This window comes from Lycorma delicatula, chromosome 7 (genome assembly GCF_047948215.1).
Source record: "Lycorma delicatula isolate Av1 chromosome 7, ASM4794821v1, whole genome shotgun sequence".
Lineage (NCBI taxonomy): Eukaryota > Metazoa > Arthropoda > Insecta > Hemiptera > Fulgoridae > Lycorma > Lycorma delicatula.
The window spans coordinates 134,344,170-134,364,024 of record NC_134461.1 but is presented as its reverse complement, the minus strand read 5'-3'; the positions used below and the strand labels follow the sequence as shown (position 1 = coordinate 134,364,024).

Below are 19,855 nucleotides of genomic sequence, written 5' to 3'. Positions count from 1 at the left end.
AATATAAAAAAAAACTATTAGAGGCAAAGGTAATTAAGCATCGACTAAATTAGACCGATCTTTTGCGTATATTTAATTTTCAAGCTAACAAATATCTAAAATTTAACTAATATCGTATCATATTTTATTTCGATTTGGATTTTTTAAAGAAACTCGTGCTCTTCTGCTTTATACGCGTATGTATCATTCACAGATATATATATTATAAAACGATGAAAAAGAATCACATCGAAGAGTATGCAAATATTAAAGAAAATAATTTTCTTTATAAGAATGTCGATAAATCTAAATTGCGATCTGTAGTCTGTTATAGATATTTTGAAGCCGTAGAATATTATTATTAAAAAACGATTTATTTCTTTTTATTTTATTTTTTCTGTAAAATTTCTTCCCTTAATTTTTATTTTTCCACTTACTCACTTCACTGGTAATTCCATTTAAGGAGCTGCAAAATTACCGCTAAAATATCATCGGTAAGAACGATTACGTACGTAATTTTAATTTATTATTATAAAGTATTAATTTATTTAAAAAAAGTGTTTTATTACGTTAAATTGTTCATTATTTATTTTTAAATATTTTGTCGTACCGATTAATTTTTTTTTTTTTTTTTGACCGTCTGCTTCTGTAATGAAGCAGACGGTCACAATGAGCACGGAAAAGTTGTTTGTAAAACATTCAGTAAAATCTCTCCAAAGATTTAAATCGGATTACGTTGCAGGCTCTATACATCATGTCGGCAAACTTTTGTAAAAAATAAAAAAAAGGAAAACAATTTTATAGATTTTTATTCAATATCAATAGCAGATTAGGAGTACAAATTTTCTATTATATTCCATTCACAGCTTAGTCCGTTTAAAGGCAGCCCGTACTGTACCGGTGAACTTTAAAATCCGTTGACCTAAAAGTTGAAATTTGCCAAAGATATTCGGTTACATATATCCTAGCTTCGGCGTGATTTTCGACACCATCGGACGAGGAAGCTTAAATTTCTGATATTTTATCTATTTTCAAGCGGTAATAGTTATCTTAAATGTTATATAAAGTAGCTGTATAGGAAGGGTTACGATCGGTACCAAAATGTTTTTACTAAAAATTTTGATATTTCTTTAAGCGATTGAACTCTTAATACGATGTACGAGTAATTTTTATGGTAAAAACGCCATTCGGTCGCAGCGGTTCGAAACCTTTTATTGATAATTTTGATTCTTTTCTCAATTATAATTTTAATGTCGTAAAGTTTTTTAAGATAAAAACATCGTTTGATTAAAAGGGTAAAAAAAATCGGACCCAAATTTTTTTACTGAACATTTTGATATATTTCGCAACTGTACATTAAATATTACGTATTTAAGTCATTAATATTTAAAAATCCTACGTTCTATTCGAAATAAAAATCTGCCAAGAGCAAAATCGAGAGAATTATGTAACCCTTTGCTGGTTTTTTTCCTTATCATCATTCCTTAATATTTTATTGTTACAGCCTGTGTGTGTGTACTCCTTCGATGCCGTACTGAGATTCATAACTTTTTGTAATAATATCACAGTACTGTACATCATCTACCGATTAATTACATCAAATCTGTCATACTGTCTACGGTAAACGAAATATTCGATTTTATTAATTAGAATTCTTTTAAAATTTGCTCCAGCTTTTTAGGTAACGTCTTTGGGAAAATGTTATCTAATAGCTCTTATTCTGCAGACTTCCAAGTAATTTATTTCTAAACAAATTTTACAAAAACATTAGAGCGGAAATTTTACTTTTTTTTAGATAGTATTTAAACAATTAATACTGCGAAAAATGTGTGCGTAAAAACTGACAAAAAGCAACATTTCGATTCCTTAAAACTAATCGTACCCTCTCTTACAAAACATAACACGCAATTTATCGATAGTTAATATACGAACGCAGTGTAAGGAATCGTATTTAAAATTTGAAATTAAAATGATAAAATAAAATTAAGAGAACGCTTTATAAATAAACAGTATATAAATATTTAAATACGTATAGAGACGGATGAATATTCAAAAAAATTTGATGTGGACACTACATGTCTTCCTTGAACGCCTATTAAATTACACATACACATTTTTTGCTGCACTTCATTTAAACTTATTTCATTTGAAAATGAGATACGATTTTCCAAATCTTTAACAAAGTGGACAATTACACAATTGCATTGTGGTGGACATCACATTTTTTTGTGGTATCCGTATCAGCATTTTATATTAGTTTATATATTTATTTTGTTTCACGTAACTTATGAAGTTATTTGGCGTAAGTGAGAATATGTCGGATCCGTAACCATGCACTATCGGTTCGAATCCGATTTCATATATATATATATATATAAACTTTTTTAAAAATTTAAATATGCTGCATAATTTTATTAATTGCCGATTTATTAATAATTTAACCTCTGCAAAAAATTTGCTTTAAAATTAAAAGTATATAAAATTTTATTTTACTAATAACTTTTGATTTTTTTCTTATTTTTTCCAATCGAAGGTTAATAATTATTAATAAATCAATATATTAAGGTTAAAAAAAAATTTAAAGAAAAAGGAGATGGAGTTTGATCCGAACCTATGAGCCTTCCCCTTGTAAGAACCAAATATTTCATCGATTAAAATTTTATTTAGCTATAACTCTGGAACCGATGAAAATAAGTACTACTTATGATATATCGTTGAAAAGCTCTCAATGAGAGCTTATTACTACAGTTAAGAAAAAGGCCAAAATCTAGATTTTGTTTTGGATTTTTGGACGCTTTTGTTCAGTCGATTGCAATGAAAAGGGAAGGTGCACATCTAGATATTACAACAGTTCTAAATCAAAAATTTCAAGATTCTACGGCTAGTCGTTTTTGAGTTATACGAGATACATCATACATACGTACAGACGTCACGCCGAAACTAGTCAAAATGGATTCAGAGATGGTCAAAATGGATATTTCCGTTGATATCTGAAAACCGAAATTTTTCGCGATTACAATACTTTTTACTTCGTACAAGGAAGAAAACGCACAGCCCATATATTGATGGATTAATATAATCGCTTTGATGGAGCTACGTACCTCCGTAAACGTTCTTCTTTAAAAATTCAAATTAAAATATTTTTTAATTTTGATCTTTTACTTCAGTGATTTCACTCGACGATAAAGAAGCATATTAAATGAACAATCAGCGCTTGAAGCTTTATTTGAATATCGTTTAACATCTTTTATGATTTTACTACTAAGAAGAAGGCTATAAATACATAAAATTACGCTTATAAAGAAATATTTATTTATAATAGTTCATCGACTGAAAAAAAAAATAACAGTAATAATAAACAAATAAAAAAAGAAATCTAATAATAAAAAAATTATCGGTATGCAAAAAAAAAAAATAAAAAATAAAACTACTTTTACAACGATAAAGAATTTATTCAGCGCACACCAAAACAATTGCGATGAACGAACGTACTTGTTCGTACGTATGTAATATGATAAACGATATACCCGTGTCTCTCCCTACGTTATAGCACAAGAGAAAGAGAGCGAAGCGAGGGAGTGGGCGAAGAGTCGTAGACCGTCTGGACAACGAGACTCGAAGACGTGACTTCAAGACCGGGAGGAAACGGCATTACGACCGGCATAACAATCGATTTAACACGACGTAGCCTACGGGTGCAATACCCTAGAGGAAGTTATCCGTGCCGAGAATTCGTCAGTAATGCTAGCAGAAGAACGAACGTATGTGTGTACGTGTGTTTAATCGGAAGAGAAACCGAGCGAGAGAAAAAACACAGAAACTGTCGTTTTGAACTATCAAAAATCTATTCGGAGTTCATGCAGCGCACTAGTACTATGTTAACCGTTCACGAGGCGGTAGGTTACAGAAAAGTCGGTAGTGAGAAGCTACGGCCGCGAAAATTCTCTTCTCTCGTTTTGTCGACTGCAACATCCCTTCTTCGAACATCCACGTCTTCGCTGCACCACCCCGTTTCTCCTTAGAGCACTACAGAATGCAGTACGGTACGCGGACCCGCGGTGCACGTACCTTCGTAAACATTGATACCGACTCGACACATCCGCACGACTTAAACCGCACGATAACTCATTTTTACCGGTAAAATCCCTTTTAACACCCCTTTACCGTAACGCTAATGACAATGACCGCTTCGTATTTTATTGTTATTGTTAAAGTTAATTAATTTACGAATCCCTTACCGTAAGATCGATTTCTCATTTACGCTATCGAAATGAAACTTATCAAATTTAAACGCTTTGTCGATCGATTTCGCTAAAAGAAGAGCTCGACGATTCGTATATACTTTTAAAAGTATCTAATCTATAGTTTTATTCTTTACAAGCATCGATTTCGATGATTCTGGTTCTAATCTGTAGAGACCGTACCGTTGTAAGTTTCATCATCCTATCTTAAACGAGGACTTAAAGAAATAAATGAATACGTATTCCCGCATTCCAGACCGTCTCGCCTCGCGCTCTGTATCGGTCTCTTTCCGTCGTTTTCATTAATAACTTTCTTATTTTTAATAACACACTGTGGTTTGCTTACGGCTCCTATCGATACGGATATTTGTTTCTAGGTGTACCCCGTACTTTAAACAGAAATAACATTTTAAAAAGCAATTATAGTAAAAAATAAATTATTAAATCTACGTCAAAAAACTGTAAAAATAAAAGTAACAATACTCAATCGTTAAAATTATACTTAGTAAATTAGCTGGTAAATTAAAAACAGTTAAAAGTACAGCTCGCTAAAAAATTTCCGCACAAAAGCGCAAAAAGTTAAAAAAAGAAACATATCCACCACAGCCGTCCTCCACGGCGGAGTTGTAGTGTCACCTTTTTTTTTACTGTCAGAGCTCCAGTTACCCTGAGCAATTTTCATACGTTAAAAAATATCAATATTGTATTTACAAGCATACAGCCGTATTAAGCGTAAAAATTATACGAAGATTTAATCAAGAAGTAGATACTAACTAGCCTTAATAATAATTTTTTTTTTTCACATAAATTGTTCTTTAATGTTACACAGAGTCGATTTATTCATTGCGATACGAGAAAAAACAAACTGATGTTCTTACCTGTGATAGGCCGAGGTATATAGAAACAGTTTCAGAAATATACAAAAACCTTCCGTCCGCCGCTAATGCGAAAGCAAATCCATCAAGCGACTGAAAAAAAAACATTACAAAAAATTAAATAAAGATTAGATGGAAAGTAATACGTATTTACAGAATACCTTTTAAATATTTTTCTTTTCTTAATCTATAAGAACGCATTATTTTTAGATCTTTTTGAGACTTTTAGGCGTGCGGTACTACAACCGAATCGATGAAGGTGAACACGACATGAGTTGCCAGTCTCTCACAAAAACAGGGCAAGCGTGTCAAATTTACTAGGAAAAGTGAGTATTGCAGGATCTGCCGTTACCTTCATCAAAATAATGGTGCAGATCAGCACACGCCAAGCCCGCTGAAACGCAGGTGATGTCTATTCCTTCAAGCGACACCTTCATTCTGTTCCTCGCAGGAACTAGCCGTAAAAAAAAAAATAATTATTTATAATAATCAAATTAACTGTTATTAATCTCATTTATATGCTTTAGTCGTCAAAACGACTGGCGGCATTAATGTATTCCTTTCTGTCGTGAAACAATGCATTATATACGACACCTTAAATAAGCGGAAAACGATTTTGTATTACGATAAAAACGTTACTCTTATTTGCACAGGGTGAGACCGTTACGTTGCCGGCTCTAAGTTCACCTAATAGTTTCTCAAGTTATTATCCGTTAGCTTAATCCTTACGGTCATCCGTTCCCGAAAAAAGTCGTTACGGATTACAGTACTTCCACTGACCGAGCGTTTGATGACATCATCGTTTAAAAGTCCCCTCGGTTCATAAACCGTGAAGTCATATAAGATTTTGAATTCGCGAACTTAAAGTCATCGACCCGTAGGAAAGGGTAGGCTAACCGGATGCTGCTAGATAATCTAAGGGGAGTCCCCGGCGGAAAAAAGAACATACAAAGACACGTTCGGTGAACTATATAAAGGTTTCAGAGTGATTTTTGTGGTGCAATATGCATAAATATACGAGTCAAACGACAGAAAAATCTTTCACAGAAAGTTACGATTAAAAAATAATATTATGTTTTACAGATAAATATATTCGTAATATGTTATTTCGTTATTACAACTTTTTTAAAATCCATTTATTTCAAATTTAATATTTTTAGGCAAATATCTTTTAACGGTACGATTTTTTTTTTAAACCTGTACTTTCTAATGATCGCAATTTACGTATTTATTCACACGATTCCTGTCTCGGTGGATAATAAGGAAAGAAAAAATATACGTTTAAAAATTTTCCTTTTAATTTAAAATAAAAAATTAACAAGTATTATTTTGAAAAAAAATGAAGAAAAAACGCCTTAGAAAGTGTATCCGATAGAAACCGGGAGTAGATATAAAGGACAAGCACTAAAGCAAGACAGTAAAGGGCGCTAACGATCTCTAGATTCTTTATTCCTGTCACGCGAGGGCCCGCGACGCCATTCTTCAGCAAGCAGATCGCAAATTGGTTGTTCCTTCTCCCTATTTGCGCGCACTCCTCCTGTTTCTTCGTGAAAAAAAATTCAAAGGGAAAAAAGTATATTTATAGTTTAAAGTAGCAAAAAGGATCTCTTTGTAGCTCTTATTTCGAGAAAAAAATAATTACGTTTAAAAATAGCGTTATATTAATCACACCGTTTTAAAATCTACGAATTAACGTTTAATTTGAAAGTTTTAAAATCTAAAATTATACGTACGATCTGATTTACGTATATAAAATTAAGAAATATCGATTAAAAAATTTTAAAAATTAATAAAAATTAGATAAGTTGAATGAATGTAATGAAAATTCAAATAAACGACCGCTGTTCGTATTACAAATTAAGCATTTTTTAAAGGTTATAAAACAAGACTGCAAAAAAAGAAGCGTAAAAGAAAACGGGACTTCTGAATGTCGTATGAAATAAAGGTGCTTGAAATTAAAGGGCGGGTAATTTTTAAAAGTACAGTATCACTGAAGAAGTAAAAAAAAATTAAGGAACGATGGAGAAATGTACAAGAAAAAATGGAAACCCGTTGTTATAATTTCAGGAAAATTAACAGAAAGAATATAAGATTATGTAATTTTGTACACGAATAAAATAGAAAAAAACTAAAAATCAAACGAAAGAAGAAAATAATATAATATAAAATATAAAATAATAAAATTAGTCTACAAATATGAGGGGAGGTCAGGAAATATTTGCAGTGGGATAACAGTTTTCTATCCGTGTTAGGCCGATAAATAAAAACATTTAACGTGTAAAAAAAACTCTATAATATTCACCGATTAGATGGAAAACGTTGGTGCGTATCCTTTACTCAATGTCGGTCGGAATAAAATGTGATTTCATCCACTAGTCGATAATCGAGTTAGATCCTTAGATAAAAAGGACGTAAAAAGGACGGCTCTTATTTAAAATTAAGGGCGTAATTTTAATTTCAGCCGACGAAAAAGTTCCATAAGAAAATTTATTATCCGTATAAAAATTAAAACTGACCTGTAAAATATGTGTCCCTTGATGTTGTTCGAACATATCCATGGCGATGGTACCTGGAGTTCTAGATCTCACCGGACCTCCTAAAACCAAAAACAAATAAATTAAAAAAAAATAATTAAATTACCGAGTCGTTTGACATCTGTTTTGTTCGTTACAAAAAAAATCAATATAATTTACGCTTTACGGATTTGAATGTTACACGGTGGATACCTGTGTACTTTGACGGTTGAACTTGAGATAATCGTACATCTCAAGAACAGTCAAACGCAGTCTCAAGGCGTTTGTCAGAACTGACAAACGCACCAGAAGCTTTAGATAAACCGATCGATTTTTTCTGTACCGACCGTATTAAACATATGCTATGACGAGTTATTTTTTCTCCAAAAATTAAAGAGCCGCTCGCAAACAGGTACGTGGTTCCTACAGGAAAAATCTTGCCCGTTTCCTGAATTTGTACGGCCCGTACCCCGCAGCAGGGCCTGGTAATAGCAAGCGCCTTTCGTGTTTCGACTACAAATAAAAATAGAAATTAAATAAACACCGTCGATCCCTTGCCGCTTCACAACATTATTATTACACATTTAGAAAATCGGGTGAAAACCAACTGCACCGGTGGCTTTCCACGGCGTTAATCTTACATATTTAAAAAAAATAGGCTAAACTCCAATTCTTTTAACGACACGTCTCACCCCGACTCTTTGTTTTTCTCTTTCCTCTTCTACCGCAGGTAAAATGCGTGCTCAGTCCGTCTAGAGGTCTGGACGGATCGGGCCGATTCTATTTTTTATTCTGTTCAGAATGGCTCGTAGATATGTCATCGAGCATCGACGGACCTTCAAAGTGATTTTCCTGTGAATAATAAGCTCGGAAATTTCCTTAATTAAGGAATAAATGAGAATTTTTTGAAGATTTCTCAGAGGAGACTCAAATTTGGGGTCCGATGACGCTTGATGACATACTTGTATTCGAATAGAATGATAATAATAAAAATTAAAAAAATCAGCCGATCCGCCTGTAGAACACCCATATATACAAGAAATAGATTTTCAGCCCGATGTTTTTATCACATAAGGTTAATACTTTACATTATCGCGTCAGAAAGCATCGCTACGAGTTACATTGCCGCTCGTGTTAGCGACACGTAAACAAGTTCTGATGTACGGTTTAATAGAAGTAGGTATTATTTTTGGGAAAAATTGTCTTTTTTTAGCAAAGATATCGCATTCAAAATTACACGCGCAAGGACAAGTTAAATTTTCTAATTTCCTAAATATTGGTTTGCACGATTCATACTTATGGAGGCCGACGATCTAACAGCCCGTTTGTGTATCTTGAAAACTCATTCTGACATTACGAGAGTCACAAGACACGAAATGTATTTCAGAAGAGAATGTGCAAAGTCGTAATAAATATTTATAATGCCGTCAAGTTTAGTTTTTATTATGGCGATTCATAGAAGTACAGTAAACGAAAAAACGAAATCGGTTTTGTTATCCCAACAGAACTTGTCATTATCGTTAATATTAACGGGAATACTGTTCACGCGATAAGCAACGGTACGTACATATAATATTTTCGAAGCAACGGTTTTATCCATATTTAAAGTTTTACGGTTACAATCTATTCGTTATTTTAATTATTTTTAGAACGTACAAAATTTCTAGTTCTTTAAGTAAAATTATCTTCGACTCTCTCTCTCTCTCTATAATAAGAGGATAGGACGAAGAGCACATCTTGAGGCACTCCTCGTTCAACGTCTTGAAGCGACGAAGTTTATAAGGAAGGGAATTCTTATCGAAAGACTATCGGAATACCGTTTGTTTACGGTCGGTAAGCTACGTCTTAAAATAATTTTAAGCATCTCCTATAATGACATAATAACAAAGGTTTTCGATACGAAATGTGAATCTAAATCGAATGCTTAACAGAGATAGAAAAAAATCTAAAAGGTAATATTTTTAAATATTTTCTAAAAATTGGGAAATAGCAGTGACAACCGACTATAATTATTTCTTAAAATCATATCCCAAGGTCTATCAACGGCTCACACTTTATAAGAAATTCTAAATGGCGGTTTCGGATAATTTTTTCAATTATTTTTATAAAATAGACGGTTACGAAATCAGCGTATAATTTTGTACATTAAGTCGGGAAATGTTTTACGGAAGGGCATAAAACGGGACTCTTAATACAGCGGGAAAAGACGGTCCAGCTGCAGTCTTTGATAAGCCGTGAGTCTTTTTCCGTTTAAATTATTTATTTTTTACTAAAAGATAAGCTAAAAGAAGACCTTCTGAAAAAAAAATTAATTTGTGAAATTTTTCATCGAATATTAAAGTCGATTTTCCGATTCCAATATTATATGCGATTTTTAGAATAACTTAAACGAAAAGAATCCTTTATAAAGTCGCATTCCTTTACTAATAAATGATGCTTTAATGTAACTGTTCAGAAAGAATATAAAATTTTAAAAATTACGTGGCGCGAGCGGTAGCGTCTTGACCTCTCATCCGGAGGTCCTGGATTCGAATCCCGTTCAGGCACGGCATTTTTCATACGTTACGTTTCCATATCCCACGCACAAGCTTACACGGTAATATAACAAGAAAAAAAATTGTTTATTTTACGTCGACTTTGATACGATTTAGTTTATACAAGTATAGATGAAAGAGTACGATACCGCATTCTTTCATAAAAGAGTAATAAACAGAATAAAAACAGCAATACTTAAGAGTACAGTAAATGTATAAACAAAAATTAAACTAAACCGAAGAAAAAACAACAAAAATAGAGAAAAAAACAAACTTCCTACAAACTAAAGTAAAAGAACATGAATTTCTATAATTAAAGCTAATCAATGTTATGTACTATTTTCATTACGAAAATTTCTTATAATATTTGAAATAAGCTTGAGAATCTAATATTCTGAAGCTTATTAGCTTATTTAAATAGCTTGAGAATATTAAAAATTGGAGAATTCGATGCTATCGGTTGTCAGATGGGCAGAATACCGTGTCAAAATTTTGATAAATTCGGAAAAACAATAGTAAAACTATTTGCTAAATATTAGTCTAATATCGGGAGAGAAATTCTAATTTTAGTCGTCCGGGATAGAAATCAGTAGTGCTTCTAACTCAAACTGAATTAACGAGTTTTTCGTCACAAATTTGAAAATAGAAAATGTTCTTTAAAATCGCCTCGCCACACGATAAAACAACGAGGGTATTACTAATTTTAAAAAAGCTTTTCTGATCGTTTACGTTGAAAGGTTTCAAAAGAACCAGAATGAAATATACAAATTACATGAAGTTATCCTTTAGACCGGGCTACCGAAACGGACAAATTTAAAAATTAATTTTAGCGAGAGACGTGATAAGTTTCAACTTTAAACTTCAATTTTGAATTCAAAAACAAGCTCTGAAGATTGCGGTTAGCCGCGGAAAAGGGTAAGGGGTTGGATTACAAAGTACCCGCACGTAAAAAACGTGTACGTGTGCGAACCCAAATTTTTTTCCGACAAAGTATAAAAACCTATAAAATAAGTCAGTAACTTGCGTACAATAAGATAGCATTAACTCTACACTTTCCATACAACCTGAGCTATAATAATAATAATTAATAAGTAAGCGTATTTCGAAATAAAAAATTATACAAATTTAAATAAAAGCTTACAACAAAGATAAATAAATAAAATAACAATAAAAATCTTAACATTCTTTACTTCAAAATAGGAATACAATCTACACACGCCAGCATGAACATTATTAGATCGTCAGCCAGGTGGGTAGGCTGAGCAAATAATAATTAATTAAAAATTATAATCACAAAAAAAAAATAGCATAGTGCAACTAATGAATACGACAATATATATATATATATATATATATAAATCGGTGCACAATATATTCACACACACGCGCGCGCGCACATACACTACATTCATACGATCGACAAAGAGAAATAAAACTAAGAGATACAAAGATTTGTGAACGCTAAAGAAAATAATTTCTAAATAAATTTGTCATATCTTATGTATTATAACGCTACAAAAAATTAAATTACTTAATCGAGTACTGCCAATGCTATCAAATGCGTTACTCGAACATTTAATAGACAGATTAATTTAACTTGTCCTGTTTAACCGAGCTACTGACTTTTCGTCTACCCAAATTTATATTTTTAAATGATTTCTAATTTCTAATAATATAGAACATCTAATAACAAAACGAAAGATATTCTATTCCTCTCTACTGTTACACAAGAACGGAGACTATCGTTTATTTCCCCGTACGGTTATTACTATTCAGTTAAGGGAGAATAAAGTTCCCCTTTACCAAAAATTTACAAAGGTCGTTCAGAAACTAAACACCTTTTTCATAATAGATTTATCGTATAAATTTTAATATCTTCTTCTTCATATGATTCCTGATCTGAACTCTCTACGATCAATTAATTCAATAATGTCATCTACTTAAAAAATTAATTTTTTTCCGCGACATACGTTTTTAAAACCGCCTAAATTTTTTTAATCGGATTTAATTCCGGAGATTAAACTCGTAAGTAATAGAATTCATATCATCATGGTAACCTCCTGTTTCGGTACCGTATTTAAATATAAGAAGCGCGTTCTTGAAAAAAACCATTTCCGGAATCGGCATGAACAATGCAAGCACGCTTGCCTTTAGAAATCGAAGCTGCAAGGTTGCGGTCAGAACCATCACTCGACGATATCAGTTTGGTACGACTGGCATGTACATACGATTCGTCCGTGTAGATTTATAGGTCTTTTTGGTTAGGTATCGTCAATAACGTAGCCTCAGTTCCCGATTTTCTAATTTTTCTACTAAAACCTTTCTATTGTGTATAGTTTTTTTTTTTCCATTTGATCCACACCTCTTTGATAACGTGCCGTAAAACCAAACTTCGTTAAAAATTGATTTTCTGATTTACGACCGACAAGGATGTTCTCTATCTCCGTTACTTTTTAATCTTTACATGGAACTAGCAGTTAATGATGTTAAAGAACAATTTAGATTCGGAGTAACAGTACAAGGTGAAAAGATAAAGATGCTACGATTTGCTGATGATATAGTAATTCTAGCCGAGAATAAAAAGGATTTAGAAGAAACAATGAACGGCATAGATGAAGTCCTACGCAAGAACTATCGCATGAAAATAAACAAGAACAAAACAAAAGTAATGAAATGTAGTAGAAATAACAAAGATGGACCACTGAATGTGAAAATAGGAGGAGAAAAGATTATGGAGGTAGAAGAATTTTGTTATTTGGGAAGTAGAATTACTAAAGATGGACGAAGCAGGAGCGATATAAAATGCCGAATAGCACAAGCTAAACGAGCCTTCAGTAAGAAATATAAGTTGTTTACATCAAAAATTAATTTAAATGTCAGGAAAAGATTTTTGAAAGTGTATGTTTGGAGTGTCGCTTTATATGGAAGTGAAACTTGGACGATCGGAGTATCTGAGAAGAAAAGGTTAGAAGCTTTTGAAATGTGGTGCTATAGGAGAATGTTAAAAATCAGATGGGTGGATAAAGTGACAAATGAGGAGGTATTGCGGCAAATAGATGAAGAAAGAAGCATTTGGAAAAATATAGTTAAAAGAAGAGACAGACTTATAGGCCACATACTAAGGCATCCTGGAATAGTCGCTTTAATTTTGGAAGGACAGGTAGAAGGGAAAAATTGTGTAGGCAGGCCACGTTTGGAATATGTAAAACAAATTGTTAGGGATGTAGGATGTAGAGGGTATACTGAAATGAAACGACTAGCACTAGATAGGGAATCTTGGAGAGCTGCATCAAACCAGTCAAATGACTGAAGACAAAAAAAAAAGACCGGTAATAGCGATCACAGGATAACGCGTTCACCTTTATCGATGCGAAAACTATAATTCGTTTCACGAATGACACTTTTATCAAAGTCCTCGGCATACGTTTTCGTCTTTTTTGTGTTACGATTTTGTTTAAGAGCGCTAACGCCTTTAAGACATTAGTTATTGCTTCGTTTAAAATATTGTGAACACTAACGTACGAAATTTCTGTAACTCGGGCTACACATTTCTGAACTTCTTAAAACACTGACTGCCACGCGAGTCCAACGTGGATTCACAGAGTTACAGATCTAATGGCCGCGTGAGTCGAATGTGTCACCACATGTTAGGTTTAGTTATACGGCCGTGTAACTCCGCTTTGGTTTCATAGTTCCTATTAAAACACACGGCAAGTGAAAGAGCACGGCCAGTATGTCATGAAACTGTTATCGGCCTGTTGATAGCGAGTCCACACCGGTGTTACATGGCTATTACTGTATGATAAATGTAATGAAATAATGCAGAATATCAGTATTACGATATGATGTTATTTTTGTTGACAAAAACTATACAAAAGCAACTGCAGAAAATCTGCTTGAAAATAAAATATAGGTAATAAAATTTCGACTTGAAAATAAATAAAAAATTAACTTTTCAGACAAAATATTTATATACACCAAAAAACAGTCCAAACAAAAGTGTTTTTCACACACCGCACATTTATATTTGGTTTAAGTAGTTTTTCGCACGGCAATCTTCCTGCCCTCGGCCTTGTGACTTTTTTCATAACATTTATGACATCGCCTTCTTCCTTGTCTGCCAACATCGACAAGGCGGTGAGGTTGGTCTGCTGGTGTCGGAGGAAGAGGAACGGCACTAACGTTGATTCCTGTCAATTCTTTGAATGCGATGATTTGCATGTTTCCATTTGTAAGCTGATTGTATAAGTATAGCTCATTTACTACATAGGTTCCAAGAAGCAATTCTACAGCAAGTTTTCTGTACCACTTCACTCCACGTCTCAGAGGTGAGCAATAACCTTTGATTTGGTCCCAAGTATCGATGAATGCCTTTCCTTTATTGTATTCTATGACACACTTCGGTTTCTGAACAGGATTTTTTCGTCTCTGAACTTTTATCATATCATCAGTGTGTTTGGTTGTCAACTTTAGGACTTCTTTTCTGTCATGCCATTTTAACACAACTACACCTGTATTGCTTTTCAACAGCAAAATTTTCCCCTTTTTTGAAGTTTTTTTAATTACACTTGGGGGATTATTCTTTCTGTTTCGTCTCAAAGTACCAACCAGGTGTGCGTTTCGTTTTAGTAGCTCATAGGCTAGTGCTACTGAGGTATACCAGTTATCATTGCAGAGCGTACGCCCCTTATCTAGTAGATCGGTCATGAGGGCCGTAGTTACTTTAGTAGCAACAGAGCTTTGACCTTTATCATCTCCGCAGTAAACCCTAAAATCATAGGTATACCCACCCTGTACACAAACCTTGAATAACTTGATACCAAACTTTTGTTTTTTGTTAGAGATATACTGTTTAAATTTCAAACGGCCGCGTGAAGCCGATGCGTCACCACACAAAAAAAACAATCGCTAAAAACGTATTTTTTACTCAAATGAGTGACGGTTATTACTAATACATCTATTTTGTGATACCGAATGAAATTATATGAGAAAAAAAATTGGCCATTAAAATCGTTTTACTTCCTGTATAGGTGGCACTCAAAGTGTTAAGAAGAATCGGTTTACCTTGTAACTCTTTCGTCTAGAAATTAAAAACATTAAACACGACTTCTCTCGTTTTACTAAGGATACGTTTCCGTCCCCCGATTTTCTTTCTTATACATATCCGCTGCTTTCAACTTTCATTATAGTAAAGTCGAATTATAATATTATCCTAATTTAAACTTATTGCGATCTGAAGAAACAGAATCTGTTAATAAAAAAAAAAATGAAAAATTAAAAAACTATAACGACACCGATAATTTGCGTAAACAAAACGCAACACAATGTTTTCGCAAAACCGATATAATAAATTCACGCAGACAGACGTGCTCATGCAGACGCAGTAACAAACAGACTACGACAGCGAAGAAGCGACTGAACGAGTGCATACGCCCACCTTTCTTTTTCTGTTTGGCCTCCGGAACCGCCGTACGGTATTACTTCAGAGCATGAATGAGGATGATATGTATGAATTAAATGAAGTGTCGCCTTGACAATCTCAGGTAGACCGTTCCCGAGACGTGTGAGTAATTGAAACACGACCGACAAAGAACACCGGTATCTACGATCTAGTATTCAAATCCGTATAAAAGTAACTACCTTTACTAGGATTTGAACCTTAGAATTCTAGACTTCAAAATCAGCTGAATTGCGATGACGAGTTCACCGCTAGACCAACTCGGCGGGTTATGCGTAACCCCACCGCCAAAAACGTGTTGTCTCTATGCAAACGCTTCAAGGACAAACTTATTGTGATTTGCAACAGCTCCAAGACTATTCATTAAGCGGCCAAAACCCTAAAAATTATGATTCGATTTGGACGTACAAAATAATTTAAAAAAGAAGAATTTGATGGTTACTTATAAAACAAAAAAAAAAATACAACGATTTTGCACGTAAAAAAAACATGTGAAATCATAAGTTGTACGGAAATTATAAGTTATCGCTTTAATCAGCCTTGACCCTTAATGAATGAACTACATTACGAGCAGTAGTTTCAACGGTGAAAAAACTTAGGGTATATCGACTCTCAGATTGTCCCATCATACTAATAAATAGTTTAGCAAATTGCAATCTACCGGCAGAATATAATTCCACCGATTAATTAACGTTTAATATTTTCACAGAAATCTCTGACTCATCAGTAAATGTTTTTAATTATACGATTTAATTAAAACTATAGAGGCATACTTACCATCTCGGTTATCGGTATAAAATCTATTATTTTAACAGTTTATAGAGAAAAGAAAAAAAAATCTTTTTCCGTCAATTCAGCGGTAACCGCATAAAAACATCCAAATCTTTTTTTTATTTCAGTTCGGAAATGTTATACAAAAAAATTTAAGAGCATTAAAATTCGGGTCGAATGTGAGGTAATTTTATTTTATTACATGCCTCTCCCTCGCTATATATATCATTAGCATTAACATTTTTATAATTATTTTATAACCGGACAAAAATAAAACACACGTTTAGGTCGATTACAGACGTTAAATTTGGTCGACATTAAGAGTAATACGACGGAAAAAAAGGGAAACTAAATGTAGGATGCCTCGAAAAAAAAAATAACAAGAAGAAAGTTATAGAACGGTACAGTTAATTGTTGGGGATATGTTTTCTAAGAGGGTGATAGAGAGTACTGGAAAACGTGGTACTCCCGTACCACGTTTTTCAGTGTTCACGTAGAAGAGAACAGTAGAATGCGAAGAACGAAGCGGTGTGTCGGGCAACAGATGCTAGGTAATATATCGTGAAATATTGCCGGGACACGGTCCCGTAGGTTTGTTGCAGATCAATTCCGATACAACAGGCGCTCATCCCGTAAATAACGCACGGGACATCCTTTACTTTATTGGCCAAGTACGGTCGGTGTCCTCTTCTATATATGAATTATTATTGTTCGGGAGTTATATTTTTTTTCTAAACACATGTGACCCATGTATTCTTCCTTGATTCAAGAAAAGGTGTGTGTGTGTGTGTGTGTGTGTGTGTGTGTGTGTGTGTGTGTGTGTGTGTGTACAAATGAAATAAATTTTTACCCTTCAAATACATAATCTCACATACCATAAAACAATCGATTTAAATGCCATTAAGGTTACATAAAATGTCTTAAATTTTGAACTATATTTTTGTTAAATAAAGATATTTATTTGATCTATGAAGTAAACTTGTCGAATTACTTCTATTTAAATTTTATAAAATTCCTGTTTTCTTCATTTCTTTCTTTCCAGAATTTTTACGGTGTCTGATAAGAGAGAATTTATATCTTCAGGAGCGGATGAGTAACATCCGCTCCTGATATTCCGATCGAGCTCTGCTCGATCGGAATATCGGCTGAACGATATGTACTTCGTCCATTCGGATAGTTCAAATAGCCCAAGAATTATGGGAACGGATAAGAGTACTACTTTAAGACATTTGTGCGTATTGTAGTGTCCTTTTAATACTTGAAATAAACATTTAAAGGCCGTTTAATGACCTTTCATCCTGATCTGGATGAAAATAACTAAGAGAGATGAGCGGAACAGACGTTAATTTCCTAGAAGAGGTCTTTAAACTACAATCAGAACGGAAATTTATCTGATGTTTCTGTTCTTCTGTAAAGTAGATTGTCCTTTCTCACGCTCTACGATTACTCCGTTTCAAATTCGTTCATAAACGATTAAAAGTAATCCCCGATTTGAATAATAATCGGATATTACATCGTGCCGTGCGATTCTTAGTTCGGATAATGTAGTAGTCCTTCGGGAACACTCGGGTATCTTTTTCTCTCGGTTCGTTGATTTATAGAGCAAAAGGAATTTGGTGTCACGGCAAATACGCAAGCCAGCGACAAAAATTCGGTAATCGACAACTTCCTGCTGCCGTCGGTGTAAAAGTTCTCTCGAAGAATTGCGGGTACGACGGTGCCTATTCTTCGGAGAGGACATTGAATTTCTCTCCGGTCGGAGACGTCAATCTAGTTCAACGTTTCTCCCAAAGGAGATCGTTCCTGATCACCGCTTGACGACGTGATCTCACGCTTCTCCGTTTTCGGTTTTGTGGATGTACATTTTACCCGGCGAGGTCAAATACTGAAAACCAAGAGTTCGACAGGATCGACGCATCTACGGTGCCTTCCGACGGAGGAGAAGACTAACCTCAGTTCAAATCGAGATTTTGTTTTTTTCCGATGGCCGCACAGGAAGACTAATATCCTGAGTGAATACCGAGTAATGTCGGCTCTTGTACGGTCTGCTAAAATAAGAATAAAAAAATGTAAGGATAATTTAAATTTTATATCGATCGCTGAATCTCTGCAAGCGCTTGTCGGGTAACAAAGATAACAAGAATATAATGGAATGGAGTTAACTTTTTCACTCCAGTACGATTACGTAAGTCGTAAGGAATAAGAACGTGCTCCAAGTTCGGTCGAGACAGTCTGTATTGTAGTTTGAAGTACAGTATTAAAAGCCAAGTCGTATTTATTTATACGGAGAAGTGAGAAGCGTGAAGTATGAAGGGTGACCGGTAATCAAGCTAGTATTTCCACCCCTCCTATTATTCTTTTCAACAACTTCTTCTTCGTTTCTCCCTCACTTCCTGCCGATCGATATTGTATATCTATTCTTTAACTTAAATTTAGGATTTGTCTTTTTTTTCAGAAAACCATTTCTGTCCAAGAATATCTACATTTAAAAAAAGACAATGTTCTACTCGGCGTTTTCACAGGGTAACTGATTAATTCGCATTTTAATATAATAAGAACTAAATCGTACTAAAACTCCAACTATACAAATTTTCAGATATTTTACGAAAAAGATTAATTACAGGACACAGCTTTTTCTTAAAGCGAGCGGCCTCCTAATTAAACGAGTACAATAAATATAAATCGATTTTACTAGTTTAAAGTAGGCTCGTAGGATGGCTTATTCTTACGCGCTTCGCAGCGTAAGCGTCAGAATAGTTTAGCGGGAATCTTTCTTAAGGAAAAAAAATTCTATTTTTTTAAAGAAAACCAACGGAACCGGCTACAGAAAATAAACACTGATATCAGTGGATTCGATAAACATAAGGGCCGAACCGATTACCTCGTTTTTTTAAGTCGGTTAAAAATGCGATATCGTAATAACGTTATTTTTTACGGCGATATAAAACTAGAAACGTAATTACGTAGTAGTTTAAGAAGTATCAATTTTTATTGTTCGAGAAATAAATACCTGACAGAGAAGTGGTAATACGGTAATACATTTAATCGATACAAAACAATAGAAAAAAAGGAGTCTTATTGTACTGAAACCGATGTCATCTATAGAAATACAATAATAATATAAATAGGTCCGAGAACGGACACCTCTTATAAAGAAAATACATCGAGATTGACATATCGAGAAGATTGTTGTAAGAAGAATAGCGATAATAAAAGAATAATCTGTAAAGAAAGAAGAAGTATCGAGACACAATTTACTCTAATAATTACGATAGAAGAGCGGTAGCTGTAAACGTATCGATGCAATAACTGGAAGGATTCACAGCACACAAAAGCCTTGAGAATTCATCCTCAATAGACCCGATCGAAACTTAATAATTTCAAGACTCGTGCCTAAAAAATGCCAAGCCATTAGGGTTTAGTGAACCCGAGAGAAGAGAACGCGTGACTGTACACGCGGCCAGCGAGTGCCCATTGTCCGAGC

At 33.9% G+C, this 19,855-nt stretch overlaps 1 protein-coding gene across 1 annotated transcript in view; it reads right to left on the bottom strand.

The window, feature by feature from the left end:
* The window catches only part of trh (PAS domain-containing protein trachealess), a 421,208-nt gene that overhangs the window by 57,813 nt on the left and 343,540 nt on the right, over positions 1-19,855 (bottom strand). Inside the window, exons 4-5 of the mRNA XM_075372093.1 lie at positions 7,612-7,691; positions 5,099-5,188 (exon numbers count right to left, since the gene is read on the bottom strand). Of these exons, the coding sequence (XP_075228208.1) occupies positions 5,099-5,188; positions 7,612-7,691 (170 nt within the window). The remainder of the gene's footprint in view (positions 1-5,098; positions 5,189-7,611; positions 7,692-19,855) is intronic.